This window comes from Ambystoma mexicanum, chromosome 5p, assembly GCF_040938575.1.
Source record: "Ambystoma mexicanum isolate Mex_15411 chromosome 5p, UKY_AmexF1_1, whole genome shotgun sequence".
NCBI lineage: Eukaryota > Metazoa > Chordata > Amphibia > Caudata > Ambystomatidae > Ambystoma > Ambystoma mexicanum.
This window is the reverse complement of record NC_090930.1, coordinates 1,013,863,960-1,013,887,755: the sequence shown is the minus strand read 5'-3', so window position 1 is coordinate 1,013,887,755 and position 23,796 is coordinate 1,013,863,960. Positions and strand designations below refer to the sequence as shown.

At 45.9% G+C, this 23,796-nt stretch overlaps 1 protein-coding gene across 5 annotated transcripts in view; it reads right to left on the bottom strand.

The window, feature by feature from the left end:
• Positions 1–1,588: 1,588 nt before the first annotated feature.
• Positions 1,589–23,796, bottom strand: part of SLC35B3 (solute carrier family 35 member B3) — a 627,346-nt gene continuing 605,138 nt past the window's right edge. For all 5 annotated transcript variants that reach the window (XM_069613487.1, XM_069613485.1, XM_069613486.1 and 2 more), the window contains one exon: positions 1,589–2,304. In XM_069613487.1, the coding sequence (XP_069469588.1) occupies positions 2,154–2,304 (151 nt within the window). In that variant the 3' untranslated portion in view covers positions 1,589–2,153. The remainder of the gene's footprint in view (positions 2,305–23,796) is intronic.

Genomic DNA, 23,796 nt, shown 5'->3' with positions numbered 1-23,796 from the left:
ATGCCTTGATAGTTTGGTAAAGTGGGTGCTAAGGTACACCAGTATGTGGGTTTGGGACAAAGTCTGGACCAAAGTCTGATTCTTGGGAAGGTCTGGGTTTGAAAACCCTTCTCCCCTCTTTAAGGAAGAGTGGCAACGCGATCAGAGGCACGTTGGTGCAAGAGACAGATTGTTTTCACATACTTTTCTCCAAACTACCCATATTCACAGCAGAGATTTCAAACTAATGTAGGCAAGTATACAGGCAAAAGTATGCACAGTGAACATTGTGTGAGTAGACTGTGGCCAGTCTACGAAGACTGAAGAGTATGCAGCAATGCCAGCCACAACACCAGTATTGTGGTTGCCCTAAAGCAAATCATGCCTATCACCCATAGCAGCGTATTACTCCAGTACCCCAAAGTAGACAAAGGTGCAGTACAAATACCAGCAGGAAGACAAGAGCAGCAATTCCCATTTCCTGCATTCTGTATGCCTCCTCGTGAATCCTGCCTCATTTAGTCCTTTCCTTTGATTTGGGGTCAACCGAATGCCAAAACAGGCAGTCATAACAGTCACTGCTGCCTTTCTCTGGGTTTGTGGTGCGATATGCCTTTTTCAGCTCCTGCAGGGTTTCTATGGAGTTGGAGGGTTGAGGATGTGACTGCACTTCCTATACCTATACCAACTGTGCCCTTCCTTGAAACTTGCTTGAGGTATGCTCCATAAACACAGTCACACTCCTCTTTACTGGCAACTACAGTGAAAGGGCTGGTGGCAACCGCAGCTGTTAAAGGCCACCTGGTATGTGATGCCCACTCTTTGATATGCAGGGTCTGTGGCTGCAGAAGGTACTTTCCATGGAAGACTCTGAGCCACTGCCGCTGGTCCTCATTAGTCTCCTAAGCTTCTATTCCTCTGAGATAACAGCAAGCTGCACTGTGCAAGCAAGTCCACAAGACCTACCGTAAGGTGCTCAAACGGCTGTTCCGCCTTCCTCTCATAGATTAGAGAGTGTCTGAGATTATTCTTCAATCCAGAGAAGATAATATGCTGGAGTGGGAACACATGCTGAGAAAGTGATCCATCCACCCCAGACTTGAACTACTAGTTCAGCAAATACAAATTCATGACAACGTCTAAAAAGATCTATTGTGCATTCCATATGTTGTGTATACAAGGAAATGTTGATGGAATAAACCATGCCAGCAAGCCAAACAATGAAACATAGTCTGACATGTTTGTACTATGCTTCAAAAGATCTGCATGGTTTCTGTTTTGAATTAGTAGCTATTTACCACACATTTGTATACCACTATGGTGCCTGCAAATCAGAATGTCAAAGGTAATTAGCTTTAATATAAATGTGCCTTGCCTATTGTGAAGAACAGAGTTTGCAACATCTACAACGCTCAATGAAAATTCCCCATTTCGTTAACAATTTACTTACATTTTCTTTGTACATTGCATGTCGTGTTTTCAGGGCTCCCTTGTGAAAAAGTAAGAAAGGAGCTTATCTGGTCGATGTATATGCGTAAAGTGACAGGCTAGAAAGTATGCAAGTTATGTCAAAGACATGTCATATTAAAATGGACATTACATACACATCTTTCAATAAGTTATGTCTTTAATTCAAGTAAGTCCCACCCATGAACATTGATTGCCAATAAAAAAAGAAGCTATTAAAATCAACACACCCTAGAGTATGTATGTACTTGAATGAATAAGTTTACATAAATGAACAGATATTTACAATAAAAGATGTAACACCGATTATTCAAAGCATAAGTTTTGCATCATAATTGATGACCCGTTTTCATTAAAAAGAAAAACTTCCACCACCATTTTCTGTCGCTCCTCTTAGACAACTTAGTGCAACGAAAGACAATCTGGGAAAAGTTGCTGAAAGTTTACAAGGAGTGGAATGTTCTGTTGTGTTCATCTCTTGTCCTTTCTACTGTCTGGTTGAGTGCTGCAAGTTCCAAGTGTGACAATAACGATGATATACCGCAGCTTCAAAAGAGAGATACTGGGATGGACATTTCCGATGAGTTGGCTCTCTTTTGCTTAGGTGTGGTAAGTGTTCTCCTAAGATGAACCACCAATAGAAAATTGTTCCAAAATACTCAATTGTCATACATATGTCTTCATCAATATGGGAAACAAGGCACTTCTCACACAGTTTGTGATAACGTCCTTGACTTTCTCTCTGTGCTTTTATTCTTCCATAGGCCAGCTATTGAGGACAGCTTCATTTTATCCATATTCTTGCTGTAAACATTTAGAAATATACCCAGCACAACTAATAAACCAGACCAGAGATATCTGAAAAATATTTAAGAAACATATATTAGGCATGCATTGAAGTACACCAAATTAAGAGAAGCACTTAACAACATTCAACATAAAAAAGGAATAGAACAAATAGACATGTATCCGCTCTAGTGCCTGTATTACATAAGCCTTGAACTGGGTTAAGCCATAATCTAGTTGGGGTCACGGATGTTCTGCCATGACAAAAGACTCAATGTACTCTAACAGAAGAGTAAGACCCTTATCAATTCAAGGAGAAGGATTGATTTTATTACATTACCTGTGATGGTTCGTTTCACCCACTGACCACTAAGTACAGTAACAAAATTTACCACTAAAATACTTCTTGCATTACAATTTACTGTTTTTCACAAGAAATTACAGAAACACTGCAAGCCATTATTGCACTTAAAATAAAGAAATTGAACAATATACACAAATGGTGCCTTAATCAGTGTCAAAGATACATTACATATCTTTGGGAAAATAAGGAATAACAAGTGGAGGAAAGGAACGAAAGAAGGTATATGGGAGGGGGACGAAAGAGTTACATTGAGTGAGGAGCTTCCAACAGATACTTTCCCTCTAGACCCCAGGGGTCAGAAACCTGTGGCTATCCAGATGCACTCGGGACGGGGGGATTAGGGGTGGAAGGGAGCGGTTAATGGGAGTATGGGAGTTGTAGTCCAGAACATCTGGAGAGCCAAAGTTTGCAGACCCCTGCTCTACAGTAAATAAACCAATGTGAGGGTGTGTATTAAGAGGCGTTATGAAATGCAGTGAGATCATACGGAGGCCAGATAGAAAAAGTAGTTCCCAACAGATTTTTAGTGGGGTTATTGCAAGAGCAATTCCCTTAGGTCAGGAATGTGCATGAAAATAACCAAACTGTGGTCAAGATGGTAATTCCCAGGAAGTATTTCAGTCCCAGGGTTAACTGAAAGGTGTGGAAGAGCAATGCCTCTGCGAGTGAGTTGCAAAAATAAATAAAACCAATAATATGTTGATGGGGCCAGTGGCACGTCCGGGAAGGGTTTCAATGGCAAAAGAAGATATTTTTATTTGCTGCCTCATCATGATGTCGCCCCTGTACCTTTAGTGTTTGTTATGTTTCCTTAAATCCCAGCAGACATTTACTATGGTGTCCCCCCCTACTCCTATTGCAACCGTCATTGCTCTTTGTGATAATCTAGACTGCTCATGTGCGCCCCAAATTGCTGACAAGGAGTATATGAACCGCTTGTGAGTGTGCGTATTAAGGGGTGTTATGAAATACAGTGAGATCAAACATAGGCCAGATAGTTTCCAAAGGCTTTTTAGTGGGGCTTTTGCAAGAGAAATTCACTTAGGTCAAGAATGTGCCCCAAATTGCTGACAATGAACATTTGGCCTGCCTTGGCTGACTGGGGCAAGGGCCCAGGTTTTGTGTCAACGGATCATGCTGGTCTAAAGTAGATCGTACAACAGACTGCTCATCTGTAGTGGAAGGCGTCATGGGGGTGGAGGCCCTGCACTCCTTGCCTGAGGAGCGTGTGACCGGAAACCCATGAGCACCACCATGATTCACCCGGAAGAGGTTTCAATGTACCGCTGTATGGACATAAAGGGAGGTACTAGTCCCTTCAGTCAAACGCTTCCATTGTAATAAGGCAGGCAGAAATAATGTACCAGAAGGTCCATTGAGTGCCTTTCAACGTCATGGGGTTGAGCGTCTGAATTGTGTAAAGGAGCAAACCTGGAGAGGTGAGCGGGTTAGGAATGGGTTGATGTTAGGATGCTGTTCATTTGTATTGCAAGACTAACTGTAATAAACCCCTTTGGGGCATCTCATTGCCCGAAATTTCATTCAGCTCTAGTCAAGCCTTGGTTCTAATCCCTCTCAGCAGCTTATCACAAAAAAACAGAAGTTGGAGAAACGTTGTCATGAATCCTATGGAGTCCTCATAAAGACCCTACCTAAAGTCTCCTCCCAGGTGGCCAGGAAAAGGCAGACTCATCTGATCCAGACAATGGGGGTGGTGTTCTACGGGAGGATCACCTGGGAGGAGAAAGGGCCCAGGGCAATAAAAGGATTCTGCTGGGTGAGACGCAATATTTGTCTTCCTCAATACCAACGTATGTAATGGCTTGTTGTAATAATCTCTGTGTTCCCCAAGTTGAACATCTTAATGTGGGTAAAAACAATCATAAACCCTTATGCATTGAGGGAAATGAATACCCCTCTAAAACCATGAAGACTTAGAGCTAGAAGTTCCTCTAACTCCCGAAGGTACAATGAAAAGAAGTCTGTGAATAATAACAATTCAAACTCTACAAAACTTTACTTCTCTAATACAATCCAGTCCAGTGATTGATCCCTATAATATTCCTTTTAAGAATAGTATTGGAAACAGAAATAGGCTCGAGATCAAAAATCAAGTTAGAAAAACTAAAATGAGCATTAGGGACTCCAATAATTCCAGAAGTACTGGGACGAAGAAGAGGGCTCAAGAGGAACAAAACTGCAAAGTCCCACACCCGAGGCAGACTGGGAGGCTTAAAAATCCCCCTCAGGTGCAGGCCATTAGTAAGCATATAGCAGCAGAAGGAGAGACTTGAGGAGGAAGAAGACACCGGGTAGACACCGGGACTACTGTTGATATGAGAGCAGTAGCCGGCCCTGAGAGGGTCTTTGTATTTGTAATTTTTGTTTCATATAGCACTTTTATCCAAATCGCTGTACAATTAAAAACAGAGTGCGGTACAAAAATAATGGTAAATAAACATCAATGCATCAATGCTGGTAGAAGACAATACAATCAAGAACAATGTAAAAGATGAGATTTCAAAGAAGAGAGAAAAGTAGGGTAGTCAGTGACAGAACGAATACCCACATGAAGGCCATTCCAGTGTTGGGGGGCAAGAAGCTGAAAAGAGCAGAAACGGGACTGGGCACATGGTGGGCGTGGGACAGTCTGAAAAGACAGGAAGAACGCAAGAGGCGAGATGAAATGTAAAAAGAAACAAGTGAAGCAAGATAATCAGGTGCAAGCTGGTAAAGGGATTTGAAGGAAGACTAAGCATAAGCAATGGAATTTGAGCTGAGAGTGAAAAGGTAGCCAGCCAAGTGAGGAAGAAATTGAGTCACTATAAGAGAGAAGGCAAAGTAAATGAACAGAAGAGTTATAGATTGATTTCAGGGGTGCAAGACAGGAACTTGGGAGTCGTGAAAAAATTAGGGAGGAGATAAGGAGTTTGGTGGCCTGAAAAGTGAGAAAAGGGCGGACTTTACGAATATTATATAAATGGAAACGACAGGAGCGCGAGGTAAGAGAGATATGGTGAACAAAGGAAAGATTAGAGTCAAGGTAGAGACCAAGATTCCGAGCTGTGGGAGAAATAGTAAAACTAGCAGGTGCAAATGATATGGAAGGAGGTGGAGGGTGAGACAGAATAGTATTAGGAGGGAAGACTAGCACCTCAGTCTTCCCTGCATTTAAGGTGAGGAAATGAGAAGCCATCCAAGATTTGATAGCAGAGAGACAAGCTGTGAGGGTATGGTGAATTTCATGAGTAAAGGACGAGAAGGATAGGAAGAGTTGTGCATCATCAGTGTAAAAGTGATGAGAAAGACCAAAAAAAGAAATTATAGGTGCGAGTTTGGAAAAAGAGAGAAAAGGAGGGACCCAAGACTGATCCTTGGGGAACCCTGTGCTCAAGGGGAAGGGGTGAAGAGGTCTGACCAGCCCAGGAGATGGTAAAAGTTTGATTAGAGAGATAGGAAGAGAACCAAGAAAGAACAGTACCCGTAAAACGAAAAGAGGAAAGAGATTCCAAAAGCAAAGAATGATCCACGGTGTCAAAAGCAGAAGATAAGTCAAGCAGGATAAGGAAAGAATAGTGTATAGAGTAACAAACTGATAGAAGGGTGTGTTAAGTACACATATCAAAGCAGTTTCATTGGAGTGATGAGGACAAAAACTGGACTGAAAACAAGGAAGAAGTGATAGGTCAGTGACAAAAGATTAAATCTGAGAATAAACAAGACGTTCGAGGAGTTTAGAAAGATATGGTAAGAGAGAGATAGGCCGGAAATTAGAGACAATAAGAGGGTTGGCCGTGGGCTTTTTCAGAATAGGAATAATTTTTGCATGTTTAAAAGCTGTGGGAAAAACAGAAGTGCTGAGACAGGTGTTGAAAAAAGAAACACAAGATAAACTTTAGAAATAAGAGCAGATGGGATTGGGTCAGTGGGATGTGCTTTAGCTAACAAAAGTAGTACATCAGAGTCAGAGACTGGAGAGAAATTAGAGATGAAAGCAGGTGGAGTACAATGATGTGCAGATACAGGTAATTGGGGAAGGAGAATTTAAAATGTCTTGACAAAGAGACTGGACTTTAGAAGGAAAGAAATTGGCAAATTCAGGAGCAGACAAAGTAGAATTAACAGAGTAATCAGAAGATTGGGGAGAAAGGAGGCGTGCTAAAGTTTGAAAAAAAGACGCCTTAGGGGAGTAGATTGCATGTGAAAAAGGTCAGAAAAGTAGTCACGTAAGACAACTGTCATAGAGGACATGATAATAGAAATAAGCAGTGATTAGATAATGATCTAGTTTTGAGCCAACGACGCTCCAGCCTACGAAGAAGACGCTGCATAGCAGAGGGGAAAGCCAGGGTTGAGAAGGTTTACGGGTAGGCTGGAAAGCAGAAAGAGGGTAGAATTGGTCAAGACCAATGGAGAGAGATGATGAGAGAATAGATGCAGCCTCATCATCAGTAAGAAAAGAAAAGTGTATTAAAGAGGGAAGAATAGTAGTGCAAGTGTCAATGAAAAGTGAGGAGTTGAAGCTGCATAAATCGCATCAAAAGAATATTTTAGGTGGAGGAGTGGTAGAGGAAATCTGGGGGGTCAGAAGGAAAGAGTGAAACCGAAAGGAGGTAGTGATCAGACAGATAAACAGGTAGAGCTAACACAGATGAAGCATTGAAAGCGGAGAGAAAGATTAAATCAAGCGAAGAGCCAGATGTGTGATCAATATCATCGCAGAACAAATCTAGTGAGCCAGGGGGACGATAGATAAGAAAGGAAATATAATGAGGAGTGATAAAGATCTTGTAAGTAAATTCGAAAGAAGAGTAGACTGGCAGAGTAACAAGTGGCGGAATATAGGAATAAGAAGAACGATAGAGAATGCCAGTGCCCCCTTCGCGATTGCCAGCTCGAGGCACACGAGCAAAGGAGGATAGGGAAGAGGTAAGAGAGGAAGCGACAGTTGTATTGTGAGGTTGAATCCAGGTTTCAGTTATACAGAGAAAGTGGAAATGTAGCCTTAGAAAGAAGTCCAGTACTGCAGTTGTTTTGTTGCAAAGAGACCTGGAATTCCAAAGGCCCAGGTCTATGGCAGTAGACGTATTTGTGGTAAATGGGAAAATATGGTTAGGATTAGAGCAAGAATATGAAAACTTGGTGTCAGATTGTCGGGTGTAAGGTGAAAGAAAATTGGGTATTGTTATAGTCATGTAAATGAGAACCAGTACCTTGATGGAACACCTGGAACCGGGAGATGTTTTGCCCGGAGACACTGGGAACGAGGAGGGGCTGTAGGACGGCATGACTACAGGGCCATGGGCTGCAATCCCGCCGCATAGTCCTACTTTGCCGCGGCTTCACCAGAAGGCAGGACTTTAAAGCCGCAGAGAGCGGGATTAGACTGAGGCAGGGGGGCATGGCTTCTCGTGTTGCTCACGGTTGCCAGGCAACGATGGCAATGCTGTTCAAAAGGGATTTCAGGGCACCAAGTGCAATGATGATATTGCTGTACTCCTGTACAGATGGTGCGCTCCAGGCACACACAATCTGGCCTGAGGATAGTATAGGCGTTGAAAAACAAAGAGTCAGCAGGTCTCCCACAGCCGCAGACACCCGAGTCCTACTTTTCCCAACTTCACCACGGCTTTGCCAGAAGGCGGGACTTTAAAGCCGCGGCAAGCAGGATGACACTGAGGCAGGGGGTGTGGCTTGTGTTGCAGATGGTTGCAGGGCAACGATGGTAACGCGGTTTCAAAAGGATTTCAGGGCTCCAAGCGCAATGATGATAATGCTGTACTCCTGTACAGATGGTGTGCTCCCCACACAATCCGGCCTGAGGATGGTATAGGCTTGAAAAACAGACAAAGATAGTCAGCAAGTCTCCCACAGCCGCATACAGCAGAGTCCTACTTTGCCTCCAGAAGCCTTAATTTCAGAGGTCACGCAGCGGGAAGCGTGAGAGAAGGAAGCTTGCCCTCTGCAGATCTGTTTTGCAGAGGCTGCACAGCGGGAAGCGAAAGTGTGGAATACTTTCTTCCCCACAAGGCTGTCTACAGTGACAGGCAAGCACTGGAGTGCCTCCGAGCAAAGGAAGCTCTGTGGGTAAATGGCACGGGCGGCGGCAGACTGAAACCAGCAGATTGTCGGATCGAGAGGAGTGCTAAAGCGAAGTACCTGTAAGCAGCGAGGGAAGCAGATGTGCATTTCGTACCTGGTGAGTTCACCAGCTGATAATGACACAGAGCGCTCCAAAACCGCTCATCTGCTCAATGTAGGCGTTTTCAGACTAGAAAAGGCTTGCGTGTGTTTAAAATGAATACCGAAGGCACTTTTGAATACTGAACTATCAGAAACCAGAGAAAACAATATTAGGCAAAAACAAATGCCTGCGTCTTTAATCTTGTGAGTTTGAGAACCCAGCAACATGATGGGGCATTATTCTTAGTCAACCATTTCAGAAGTCAAAAGAAAGTAAAAGCAAGGCAACTTCAAACCAACAGATACTGCCAAAGTCAGGAGGGGACTAATGAAAGTTGCAAAGGTTGTAATGCTTATTTCTCATATTTGAAGAGGCACATAAAAACAAGCTATTATAAACCCACATTACCGAAGGCAAGCAAGAAGTTGAATAAAACCATATCCTTGTCAGTATTTAGTTAATAATGCAATGGGGAAACAAGAGTCGAAAGAAGTCTGCCATTCCGAAAAGGTTGTTCAGAAGGAGAGGAGCATAACTTGCAGAGGTTTTGGAAAGTACAAAAAAGTACTACAAAGCATCATGACGCAGTGGGGAAACAAGAGTGGCAAAAAGGCTGCCCTTCTGGAAAATGCTGTTCAGAAAGAGAGAAGCATCACTTGCAGAGATTTTAGAAAGTACAAAAGATTACTAAAAAGCATCAATGAGAATCTTGCCTTCCCTGAAGAATTGCTTAAAGCCTGATGTTGTAAATTACTGAACACTGCAAAGCTGTTGTAAACTGATTTTAACCACAGAGGCACTTGTTGCTTGTTAATTTCTGTTCGGTCAGGGGAGTATACCCGAAGAGCGAACTTTGAAGTAGTAGGCCTGGCATGGAAGTGAACCAGGTAGAAGTTGATGAAGTGCTGTGAAGTGGTGTTAACAAATGATCCTGACAGACCTACATTGCTGAAGCAAGAACGGTATACGAACTGCTGCAGAAGTGTCATATATTCAGAAATAATAGGTTGTTGCAAAGGCATCCTGACAAAGGCAATTTACATGAATGCTGCAGAACTAATTAAATATTCTTTGTTGATGTGAAGATTGCTTGGAGTCTTACTATTACAAGAGGAACAGAAATAACCTTTTGTTGAACTATTGTAGTGTTTGAAGATTTTGTTGTCAAGTTGGAGTCACAAAGAACTGTGTTATAACTTTTGTGCAAACCAGGATTTCCTTATTTCTTTTTTGGAACTTTTTTTTAACAGAATCCGGCTTGAATCTGAGGAAGGGGAATTCACCCAGATTAGGAGAGACTGTTGTGATATTGTGAACTTAACTGTTATACTTTGCTGCATTTGAACCACCATGCATTACCTTATTGAGTTACTGTATGCATAAGTGTGAGGGACAGTGATCCTTTGTTAGAGTGCTTGCTTTAGTTTATTTTAGGCCGGGAAATCCTCATCAGGGTAGGGCTAGTGAGGCGTTTATCCTACCTTTTGAGTTAATAAAATGGCATCTTTTGAAAAACCTTCAGAAAGTTGTCCGCCCTACCATTTCTGACCCATCACAATGGGCAGGTTGGATTTTGGAAAACAAATAATTCCAGGTTAAAAGTCCCACATGATTCCTATTGCTGCTTCTTGGGGTCCATCCCTTTCAGCCTCAGTCTTTAAGCAAAGTTTCAGTCTTGTAGCTTCCTAAGCAATGTGCCTGTGGTGGGGAGGCCCCTTTCCTAGGTCTCAAGCATGCACTCCAGCCTGATGTTATATCTATAGTAGGAGTCACACTGGAGATTGTCTTTCTCTCCAGCTCAGAGCTGTAGCAGGACAGGATGTCACATGAATATCTATGGGACTCCTTCTAGGGCAACTCCTGTCTCCCACTCCCAGGTTCTCTGGCTCTTACAAACTTGTATCTAGGGGTCCCTTCTCTAACATTGCTTCCTTTAGCTGTTCAGACTCCTGCCATATGTCATGTCGGTTATGCCACACGCTCATTCTTCCAACCCGCTTACTTACCCCGATAATTCGTATTCTCATTCTCCTCAGCTTTCCATCCCTCTCCTCTAATTCATCACTTTTTCCTCATCTCTCCCCACCCCCAACATCTTACCTCTTTATAACCTTGTGATCAACTACTACTCTTCCTTGACTCGCCTTGCAAAAACCACTTCTACTTTACTTAACCTATACTTTAAGTTCTCTCACCACCTTTTTCTAGTGTCTTCTTGTCCATTCCTTCTCAGTATCTCTCGCCTCATACTTGACTCCTCTTGCCACCTCCTGCTTATTTTATTACCACTACTTCCTCCTCCCAAGGCATCTCTATTCACTGCTACTTTCATTCCTCTAATGTCAGTCTCTCTCGCTCGTCATAGGTCTTCCCCTTCCCAGCCTCATGGGTCTTCCTCATCTCAGACATATAGGTCTTCTCCACTCCAGCACCCTGGGTCTTCCTCTACCCAGTCCACTGGGTCTACCTTTTCGCAGCCATCGGAGTCTCTCTTCGGACCTCCTGCTATAGCTCCTTTTATTTTCTTTGTCAGCCAACTCCAACTGAGAGCCATCTGCCAGCTCCCACTGCCATTTTCAGCAGGTCCTTCCTTTTACTGGGCCTTGCCTCGCCTCCCTTTTGCCTATGATAATTCAGGTATGTCTCCCTATGAGGCTAGGAGAAGGATTGGCTGATGAGTTCGCCCTAAGGAATAGATTACAGTTCTGATCAGGGACTTGAGGCTGCATAGTCTTTCCCCAAAGGTGGTTCCTCTCTCTGCCTGGCACACCCTTGCCCTTCCCTTGGGATGGACTCTCTTAGCCTAATCAGTCTAAGGAGTATGAACTTGTGAGGTGAATGGTTTACTGCTTCTCGATTTTCCTATCCTGGCTCAGGTGCTATTCTTTCCCTCTGTAGTTTTATATATGATTTGTGAACAAACAAGATGGGTGTCTATTGTGGAGTTGTAGCCAGCTATGCGGCACCAGCCCTATTTGATTCCCTTAAATGAACAGGAGCACTGAAGCTGGAAATGTGATGAGACCCTACCACATTTGGCATGGTGGGATAGCAAGGCGATCCTCACCATTCTGCTTCCTAGAGTAGCATCACATGGTTGTGGTGGCACCCGGCCCGCTAAGTGAACCCACCATCCACCAGCAGGGTCAGGCAGGGGATTTTGTAGTTATGGGGTAATGTGTGCAAGTGTATGAGAAGCTAGGTCCTCATGCAGGGAGAGATTGTGGAGCATTAGTTGTTAGCTGGGTAAAAGGTGCATCACACTGCAGTAGTTAATCTGGTCTTGAAATGGTTTGTCTGGGGAGTTTACTATGTAGACCAGGCATCACGACTTCACCATGTATTATGATCCCTGGTTGCAGATAATGAATCCCAATATGCTATGCATTTCTGGATATAACAAATTCGGTTACCAGACATTTCATCGAAAAAAATGGGTCGACTGGACAAATGGTCGAACCAATTTCGTCGAAAACCAAATGGTCGAATTTTTTTTGTTTTTTATTTTTACCCCCTTTTTTTGGGGGTGGGTGGGAGTCCCCTCAACCCCCTTTTTTTCTAAAAAAAACTTTTTTTCCCCTAAACTACAACCTAATATAAATATATAAATTAAAAAAAAAAATCGACCATTTGGTTTTCGACGAAATTACGTCGACCAAATGTCCTGTCGACCAATTGTTGTCGATGAAATGTCCGGACACCAACAAATTCAAAACCCACCAACAGTGATAATTTGAAACAATTCTTCCAATAACAAACTATAGCTTTTGCAGCAATACTAGAAAGGTCTAGGATCTGGCTGCCAAGCTCATTTAACATGAGGGTGATATGTGGATGTAGGAGCTCTTAAGTCATGCTCATGCATCCATTAGTCCAGATAGGATTTTGGAGTGAGAGTATTTTACTCCCAATTTTGAGAATTAGAGAGTAAAAATTATTTTCCTCCGTCACAAGAGAGTAAAAAGTGTCTGACAAGTATCCAATTTGTGCGTAAAAGTAAAACCTTGTTCGGAAAAATAAGTGACAAAACAGCTGTATTTCAAAGTGGTTCTAAATGTATTGCACCTGTGGAAAACATTTTCCCCACACAAGAACCTTGTAGATGCATACTACCCAGCTTCATCTTCATGATACTTGGCCACAAACTCTGTTAAGAGTTACTACAGATTCCAGTTAGTTACATCGGGTGATAATTCCTCACTCTACCAGCATCACTTCTCTGCCTCTCGGGCCTACTGTTGCTGCCTGGTACTACCTGCTTGACAGCCACTCCATGTTTCTGCTCCATCTCTCCTTCCCTTTGCTACTCTGTTTCCCCCGTCTCTCACTTTCCGATGCTCTGTCTCACTGTTGAGTGTTGCGATGCCACATTTTGCGGTCTGTTTCTCTGTCACTCTGCCTCTCCCATCTCTGCATTCTATTGCTGCTTTTTCCCTCCTTTATCTCGCTGTATCAGTCGATATAACACTTCGTCCTCCCTCATGTCATTACTCTGGCTAGATCTGTTTTTTCATTTTCTCGGTTGCGGTTTCTACTCCTTTTGATTATCTTTCTTGCACTGTCTCTTATGTTATTGGCCTGCCCTTCTCTAGTATTGCTTTTCTATTTCTATCTCTCCCCATCTGCTGTTGATCTGTGTTTTATTTTACTGTCTCCAAATGTCTCATTTGCTGTGCTTCTATCCCTCGCTCCTATTGTGTGTTTGTCCCATCATTAACTCAGTTTCCCTTCTCACTTTCTTTTTTGCCCTGTCCTATAGCTCATTGCTCTCTCTTCCTGTTGCTCGAATTCCTGTTTTGGGTGTTCTAGTATGTGCTCTGTCCCTTTGACTCCCCGGATCCCCTCACCCTGCCACACCTTTGTTCTTCTGTGTTGCTTAGGTTCAGAGTTGCTCTTCCTCTCCTGTTTTTCTCTTTGTCTTTTAACATGGCACCAATAAATATCCAAAAAGCTGAAAATGCCTTTTCTATTTAAAAATCTAGTGCAACTTTACCATTAGGTGCTCCTTTTTAGATGTGTGCAAAGCATATTTTGGCCATTAGTTGGGAATTCTAGAGTTAGAGGTTTGTCTGACCAGATGCAGCACTTGCTTGAATGCAGATGCTTTAACAACACGGTATGCCATTACAAGAGCCCATATGTGTGTTCTGAGCCATTACAGGTATAGCAGCCTTGATGAGCTGTGTATTCTGAGCCATCACAGGTATAGCAGCCCTTATGAGGTGTGTGTGTGTTCTGAGCCATTACACACATAAAAGTCTTCATGGCATGTGATTCATTTGAGCCATTACAAGTATAGCAGCCCAAATGAGATGTCTCTTCTGAGCCATTACAAGTATAGCAGCCCAAATGAGATGTGTCTGTTTCAGAGCCATCACGGGTATAGCAGCCCCGATGAGGTGTGTGATCTGAGCATTACAAGCCAGCACCCCTGATGATTTGTGTGTTCTGAGCCATTACAGGTATAGCAGCCTTGATGAGCTGTGTATTCTGAGCCATCACAGGTATAGCAGCCCTTATGAGGTGTGTGTGTGTTCTGAGCCATTACACACATAAAAGTCTTCATGGCATGTGATTCATTTGAGCCATTACAAGTATAGCAGCCCAAATGAGATGTCTCTTCTGAGCCATTACAAGTATAGCAGCCCAAATGAGATGTGTCTGTTTCAGAGCCATCACGGGTATAGCAGCCCCGATGAGGTGTGTGATCTGAGCATTACAAGCCAGCACCCCTGATGATTTGTGTGTTCTGAGCCATCACAGGTATAGCAGCCCTGATGAGTTGTATGTTATGAGCTATGTGTAAGGTAAGGCAAGGAACCCTCTTTTTTTATAAGGGGGCTTGACTCCAGAGGGTAAGGCGAATGTTTTTGAGAAAGGAGTGGAGTCAACAGCTACCCTGGTCATTGACGCTTTGGTAGGATTCTTTTTTGAGAAGCAGTGGAGCTAAATTGGCACATATCTATTAGCTCTTAACATGAAAACAAAGAAGTTCGATTCTTTTTCAAACATAAAAGGTTGAGATTTATTAGAGTAGATATTTTTTAAAACGAAATATGCCATCCTTGGCACAGAAAAACATTTTTTACACAAGGTTATGCAATGATTGTGCATATAGGTGGGTTAGTACATCAATAGTGACTGTAATTACATGTACTGCTAGTGTTGCGGCAGTACGTAAAAATTGTTGACACACACAGAGTTCAGGTGTTTCTAGTTCGGTGAGTAGATGGAGCGTCCAGCGGTCGAAAGTGTGGAACCTGCTGGTGGATGCACTGGACTGGACACTTACTACATTTTACGTGCCCCAATCCCCGATGCCCTTGAGGTTTACCGGCGATCCCAAAAGACTACTAGTCCGGTTTCCCCACAACGAGCATGCGCAGATACAGTAACACTACCCGCTCCACGCATGCGCCACTTGAGCACGTCTTTAACTAATTCGATCTATATACGCATGCGCGCGTATCAAACAGCTCCGTCAGTCGCCGACACAGCTCGACTGCGGAGGTAAGCTTTGCTTCAGACCGCTCCCATTTCCACTAACGCATGGGAACCACCAGCCTTAGCATTCCTGCAAGCTGTTCGCCAGTACCCACTGCATCTGCATCACGGGAGCCCCAACTCCCATGGGACACCGGTTTTTGATTTTTCTTCCTTTAAAACCGTAACTTACACGGGCACCGGCCTTTTGTTGATTTCTTAGTCAGACATTCAAGTCGCAACAAAAAATAATAATGAAATAACAACCACAATCACAAACAACGAGTCGACCACAGACACTCGATATTGACTAGACCGCTGGAAACTAGCACCAAGATATTTTGATGCCTACACCAGTATGCCTTATCATTACCCAGGCAACTACCCGGAAACAACGGTGGCGGCGGGTTTACCGCCACCGTTATTTCCGGACCACCTGGGTCGTAATGAGGCCCAATGTCTATAGGCGCTATATAAATAAACTATCATATCATATCACCCTCTCCGGTTGAGCGGCCTCCAGAGCTGAAAGATCCTTAGCCAGCACGCTCCTTAGCACCTATTGATGATCCCACCAAGTGCAAAGGGTGAGATTCCTATGGGGCTAGCGAAAGCCCACCCTCTTTCATCAGAAGGTTTCATGATACAGTTTTGGGTTTGATGACTTTTTTGGAGATCCCAATTCCTGATCCTCTAGCTCTGCCGGAGAGGTTTTATCTGGTGCCCTTGTACTAAAGTCACAGGAGCGCTCAGGCCGATTCCTGCAAAAGGACATTTTGGCAGAAGCCTGCGAGGTGTGGGTAAAATTCCATATGGGCCATCTCATAAACAGGAGGATTGATGCCCGGTACAAGCACTCGATATTGATTTTACAAGTATGCACCAACAGCATGACATCTCGACGCTTGCACCAGTACGCCTCACTAATCATTTCTTACCTCTGCAACTAGCTGCCTAATAGCCAACTCCCCTTCTCTCTTTTGTCTACAACAGACCGCAGCTTTACCCCGTGCCCTCGATAGAGACATCTTCTCATCTAGAACCACCTGGGACTCAAATTTCTGACCAGACCAGGTAACTGTTTACCTACCACCATTGCCTGTATTGCTCATTGTAATTCATTACATCCCAACCAATTCGGTTTTCCAACTTGTTTCAGAAACCGTCGGTCCATTTTTTGGACTTAACTATTCGCCAGCGACTTACCCAGAATCTGGCCCCTATCAAACCACGCAAGCCATGACGCTCCAACTACCCTAGGTAGGTCTTTTTTCACAGTGTCTCCCTCCTGACACCCCATGTTTTTAAATCTTCCCTTAAAATTTTTCCTGTTAAGGTACTAGTCTTAGTTTTCACCAGCTCTTTGTCGGTGGAACTGTGGAAGAGTTCCTTGCCCTGAGAGGGGAGGTCCAGGACCATCTCCTGAACCTCCTTTGAGAACTTGGTCGCATGAAGCCACGCTTGGCAGGTAATATCAATGCCAATCATCAGTCCACGCGCAGTGGTCGCAACACGTGAAGCAGTTCTAGCAAATCTTGGCCCAGAACTCTGGCTTTGGACAAGCTGGTCCGGAAACCCTCAAGTTTGTCCCGAGGAATTAATTGCTCACACTCGGACAACTGTCTCCATAACTTTAGATTGGCTGCAGCTAGGACCGCCTCTGTATTTGCCTGACGCAGCTGCAGTCCGATATTTGCAAAGACTATCTTTCCTACCCCTTCTAGAACTTTGTCCTTCTTGGACAATACCTGTTATGTGTGGAGGAAGAAGAGGAAGATTTGGACTGAAGAGTCACTGCAGCCTGTAGGTGGCAGAAGGTAGCGGACATGTAGCCAAAGGAATTGCCTCGGATGCCTGAAGCTTGTACCGGGCATCAATCCTCCTGTTTATGAGATGGCCCATATGGAATTTTACCCACACCTCGCAGGCTTCTGCCAAAATGTCCTTTTGCAGGAATCGGCCTGAGCGCTCCTGTGACTTTAGTACAAGGGCACCAGATAAAACCTCTCCGGCAGAGCTAGAGGATCAGGAATTGGGATCTCCAAAAAAGTCATCAAACCCAAAACTGTATCATGAAACCTTCCGATGAAAGAGGGTGGGCTTTCGCTAGCCCCATAGGAATCTCACCCTTTGCACTTGGTGGGATCATCAATAGGTGCTAAGGAGCGTGCTGGCTAAGGATCTATCAGCTCTGGAGGCCGCTCAACCGGAGAGGGTGATATGATATGATAGTTTATTTATATACCGCCTATAGACATTGGGCCTCATTACGACCCAGGTGGTCCGGAAATAACGGTGGCGGTAAACCCGCCGCCACCGTTGTTTCCGGACTGCCCGAGTCCGACCCCTGCAGGCGGGAGGTGATGTTCCCGCCAGGTCTGACCTGGCGGGTTTAACACCTCCCGCATGCAGGCGGACGAGGAAACACCTGCAGCATTACGAGATGCTGCCGGTGTTTCCATGATCCCCATTTCCATCGAGTCCCATAGGACTCAATGGGAATGGGGATTTACACCATTCCGCCTCCATGATTCCCGGAAAACCGGGGTTGTAATGCCCCGGTAATTCTGGGAATCACAGAGGCGGAATGGTAATACGAGTCCGGCGTTAACCAGGCGGTTTTACCGCCTCGGTCAACGCCGGACTCGTAATGAGGCCCAATGTGTTTCAAAGAATTCACGACAAGCGAGAGAACAAGGGAAAATACAAAAAGATTCTTAAAGGCCATGAACAACAAGAATGTGAAAGTAACTAACATACTCAGCCTAGCAACATTTCAGATAGTGCAACAGGCAACTACCGTAATAGGCCTGACGACATTTTAGATAGTGGGAGGATAAACAAGTAAGGAGGATGGGGGGGAGACAACTTCTGATAGAGTAAGTGCATAGAAAAAAGTAGGGAGGGGGGAGGAGAAAGAAAAGGGGAAAGGGAGAGGAGACGAGAACTGAAAAAACAGTGAAACGAGCACAGAAGCAGGGGGGAGGGCAGAAACGGTTGCAGAGGTCATTAAAACACATAATGTTGCAAGGGAACAGAAAGATGAAGGCAAGGAATCATGATGACGATGGGCACAGCATGATTCAGGGCCAACCTGAGTGTGAGATGCAGGGGAGGTTCAGCAAGATCGTTGAAGGGGTGAAGCACCGAGTCAAAGTGTCAAAAAAGTCAAAATCCAAGCGTTGCCAAATAGTCATTGATGGTGAACACTTCGTGAGTCAAGACTCATGCAAGGAAGGGGAGGTGGGGAATGGAAGGAGGATGGCAAGTAAAGGGGGGGACAGAGGGTTTGGCACACAGTGAATATCGCAGGGGTCCAGAGGGGGGATGGGGCACACAGGGAACAACATCACAGGGTACAAGGGAGGGGGGCAGCAGCGGACTGTATCGCTAACACCGGTGCACACACCCAGAGCATCCCGAGGACCCACTCACTCGACATAGTCCATCGAGGGAACGCTTAATCGGAACAAAGAGCACGCCCTGAGGAAGGACCCAATGTTCAGAATGCATCGGCTTGTGCCTCTGCCATGTTAAAGAATAAAAATATTGTGTTCTAGCACAACTGCACAAAGAAACAGGAAATACTGAAATCTTTTACAGCCTACATCGGTTGAACTCACAAGAACATTTTGAGAATTTAAAACTATGTACTTCTAATATTGTAGTAGTATTGACTACATTAAGGGCGTCTCCAAAGCTCAGTTTGAGTCCCACTGAGCATTTTTTGTTTTAGGGGGAGAGCAACAGACGTCATAGGGGACATGGGTGAGGGGCAGCAACGGATGTCACGGGGACATGGAAGGGTGGGCAGCAACAGACATCAAGGGGGACATGGGAGGGGGCAGCAACAGACATCACAGGTGACATGGGAGTGGTGGGTGCAGCAACGGACATCAAGGGGGACAGGGGAGGGGTGAGGGGCAGCAATCAGACATCATGGGGGTCATAGGAGGGGTGGGGACAGTAACAGCCACCACGGGGGACATGGGAGGCGTGGGGGACAGCAACAGACATCACGGGGGACATGGGAGGGGGCAACAACAGATATCACAGAGGACTTGGGAGGGGGCAGCAATGGAAATCATGGGGGATATGGGAAGGTGTCAGCAATGGGAATCACGGGGACATGGGAGGGGGCAGTAACAAATATGGGGGACATGGGAGGGTGGGGGGTGGCAACTGACAGGAGGGACAAGGGAAGGATGGGGCAGCAACGGACATCAAGGGGGACATGGGGGGGTGGGGGCAGCAACATACATCACGGGGGACAGGGGAGGCGTAGGGGTTTAGCAACAGACATCAGGGGGGAAATAGGAGGGGTGGGGGCAGCAACAGACACAACATGGGGACATGGGAAGGGTCGGGGCAGCAACAGACATCAAAGGGGACATGGGAGGGGTTCGGGCAGCAATGGACATCACAGGGGACAGGGCAGCAATGAAAATCACAGGGGACAGGGGAGGGGGGCAGCAATGGACATCACAGTGGACATGGGAGGGGTGGGGGCAACAACAGACACAAGGGGGGACATGGGAAGGTTCGGGGGCAGCAACAGACATCGCAGGGGACAGGCGAGGGGTCGGGGCAGCAACAGATATCGGGGGGATGTGGTAAGGGTGGGGCAGCGTTCCCGTGGACAGGGGGCAGACAGGGCCTGCAATGAGGTCCTTAGGTGAATGGGCTGGCTCCCACCTCCCGGGAGGCAGAGAAGCAAGTACTTCCACTGGCTTCGGAGGAGCTAGTGGAGGAGGCATCTCCCTAGGAGTCAGAGGCTCCAAAGGCTTGGGGAAAATGTCCCTGAAGAGGTCCCTGAAGTAAGCTTTCACAGGATCATCGTGCATTTGGTTTTGGAAGTGACTGAAGTATGCCTCTTCTGACGACGGCCTAGGCTGTGGTGTTGGAAACGGACGATCCAGCAGATTGTACCTCCACGAGTCAGTCAAAACTGGCTACCATGATGGAACCCACCTTCCGCTGATCCATCTAGTGCAGCAGAGCGGATGTCTGTGGAAGCCATATTGCAGGCGGAAGAGGCATTCTCGTATTCCAATCCAACGGAGGATTGAAAGGGTTTTTCTCCAAAGGCAAAGACTAGGGCCTGGCCTCTAGACCTGAAGCCCCCCCGAGTGCCTGGCAAAAAGGCAGACCCCGAAGGGACCTACAAAATGGCAGACACCATCGACACAGGCTGAGGTGCCATTCTGCGATCCTCTGAAGTGACATAAGTCACAGGTCTCTCAGACATTATCATCTTGACTGGACTTTTAGGAGCCTTGAGATGAACTTAGCCCTGTGAGAAACCAGAGGGTGTTGCGCTCGCCAGTCCCCGGGAATCTTCTCTCTCAGGTGGCCAGGGCATGGCCATCGCCTTTGGACCCAGACCCTGGGGGTGGACCAGTGCGGGAGGATCACCTGGGTGAGGGTTCTACAGGGAGTGGGGGTGAGACAGCCGATGGTGAGACACGGTATCCCCCCCCCTTTTTGTTCATCTACCCCATCCTATTTTGTAGGATTTGCTGAAGTCCCAACTCCCCCTCCCCCTTTTTACAAAAACACTGAGCCGAGGAAGAGGGTGACAGAGTAAACTCCCTTGCATCATACTGGACATGTGTCATGATGCCCGCTCCCGGGGAGCCGGTTCAAGCCCTGCGTCCCCGAAAGCGGATATCCAGTCCCCAAGGAAGGACCCAGCAACCCCATATAGGGGCCCTTTGGACAGTGTCCTGGCGCCTATGGCGCCAGGCTCATAAAAGACATCAGTCCTGGCGCCATAGGCGCCAGGCTCATTATGGGAGTGCTTGGGTGCACTTACCTGATGCAGACCATGCTGCAGGATCCCGGCCTCCTTGAGGCCTGAAAGGAACTACTTTACCTGTGGGACTAATTTACCATCCGGGCGTGGTCAGGAAAGGATACATACCTGGAACTTCTTCCAAGGCTATTTAAACCCCACCTGAACAGCCACACGTGCTTCGCGTTGTTCTGCATCTAGCAGCTGGATGCTCACCGTGTCTGCTCCTGCATCCTGACTTCTGCCACGCCTGCCAGCATCCTGGATCACCTGCAAAGGAAGAGAAGAAGAGAACAGAAGAAGGAAAAGTCCTTACCTGCTAAATCTGCATCCCAGAGACATCTCGCCGACAATCCTGAAAAGGAAGACTTTTATTTAAAAGCTCATCGCGTCGATCGCTGCAGGGTCGCATTCCACTCACCTTTACAGGGCGCCTCCATGTTCAGCAGCGATCATCCGGATTCGCAGTCACGCCCCAGCGCCTAGGGAGAAAAAAGACAAGCACAAAAGGTGAGAGAGAGAAGGGAATAAGGAAAGCTAAATCTCCATGTTAAGACTTACCTGTTGATTCATTCCCTCTTCATTTCCGGTCCGCGCCGCATCCTGGCATTTCCGGACCCCGGCCCCTAAGGGGAAAAAGAGACATTAGCGTTAATGAGCGAATGAAAAGACATTACCAAAAAACGCTCATTAAAGACTTACCTGATTTCTACAAGGATTACACCTCTCATATCGGGTCGGTGCCTGTTCCCCGGCATTCCGTACCCCGGCCCCTATGGGGAAAAAGACACTAGCATTAGTACATTAATGCATGGACACAAGGGGAACCTCTTATCAAAAAACTTACCTGGAAGCCAAGCAAGTTTGGTTCTCACCAATCCGAAAATCCAGTGAAGTAACTGGATACCAACGCGCCCCTGCATCAGAAGCAGGATGGAGAGTTCGTCCTTCCAAACCCTAAGGTGAGACGCTACGGGGAATCACAGAAAGGTTTCGAGGAGGGTGAGAGGGGAAAGTGGGAGGCCGATTGCATTACCCCGCAGACAGTTAATCCCCTATTTTCGCCTACAGAAGGATACTTCTGCGAGCCAGACAAGCCAGATTTGGGGGCCCGGTCCAGTCCGTCTTCCGAACCCTGCGCATCACCTTAGAAGAGGTCACAGCAGCGCGAACCAGGCCAGCGCCTCCGTGGGAGTCAGGTGAGCGTTACAACATGTCTCGTTAATCGGGTCAGGCAAAGTCAGGCACTTTACACTAAGTGCATACACCTAATACCTGTTAGCTCTCAGACAAATAAAAGGCAACACCTAAAGACACACTCTGGGCAAGGCGGAACACGAGTACAAGCTGAACTTCTGTGACAAAGGCACACCTACTGGAGCAGAGCAACAGACCAAGGGACGAGAGGAGCGGCCCGAAAACCCCAAGAGTTCCCTACTGGAGGTCTTTCCCTCTGACAGTCCGCAAAAGACACATGGAGAAGGCCAGATCCCAAAAGTGAAGATTGCATTGCGTTTCAAGGACACCAGCTACCCTCCTGGGTGAATGGCAGAGTTGGGGAGGCAAGGCCAAGCCTGTGGTACTAACCTGGACTCGTGAAATTGGAAATAGCAAAACAAGAAAGACGCACACACAGTCGGTGATTTGGCAAGCAAACTGAGACACTGGTGGGTGTTAAAGCGAATGAAGCGGCAACATTATTTAGCAAGTGAAGGCTGCATGCATGCATGTGGATGAGACGCAAAGAAAGGCAGACCTGTGAATGAGTAACAGAGTGGTCCGGCGAAAGGAAGTAGCCCATTTGAAAGTCTCTGTAAAAGGTACATTGTTCGAAGTTGTAAAGCGAACAAACAGCAAAATGAATTAAGTGAGAGTAAACGTGAGCATTAAGTCGAAGTGGGCCTGCAGTCGTCTGTAAAGAGAGCCACGCAAATTTGAAAGTCTTCGACCTCCGAAAGGGGTCTGAGCCCGATTTAGGGTGACCCGAAGTACAATACGCCTGGGGAAGGGAGCCACGTCAAGTTCGTGTTGAATTGTGATGTGAGAGGTCTGAGCCTGACAGAGGGGGACCTATGTGAACTGTGTGCTGTAAGGTCTGAGCCCAGCAAAAGGTGACTGTTAACTTTATGTTGGGAATAAAATTTTGACAGTCAAGAAAAATACTTTAAAGTGGAAGGCCAGGCGGGCCTCAATGTACGGTTTGGAACTGCTTAGAGTGTTAGAAACCGAGCCAGAGTGTGTCATCCTGCCTACAAGGTCAGCCTTGCTCCGTGAGGCTTAACGTGAGGAGGAGAGCTAGATGAACTACCTTTATTCTTTAGAACACTGATTTTTCCTTTGCATACATTTCTCCTTTTTACACTTTTTGTACAAGAGGCATTAGGTTTTGTTAGCATAGGCTATTTTGATTAGGACTGTTTTGTTTATCGTTTGATGGTCGAGACTACTCCCATCTTAGTTACAGGGCAAAAGAGTTTCTCTGACCCCAACATTTTCAATAAAGGTTTTACAAATTGTATCCATTGTACCAGTGTCATACTTGCATACCATGCCTTCCCTACAGCCACCTCTGAGGGATCCTTGCCAGAGCCGGTAATTAAAGACTTTGGATGCTTGTCTGACATTTTTCTCTCCCTCAGCTAGCCGGTACTGTGTTTAGTCCCTGTGAGGAGAACCTCGGACGACGCTCTGGTCCCTTTAGCCCCGGACTGGAGAATCTCGGCCTTGCTGGTGCTTCGT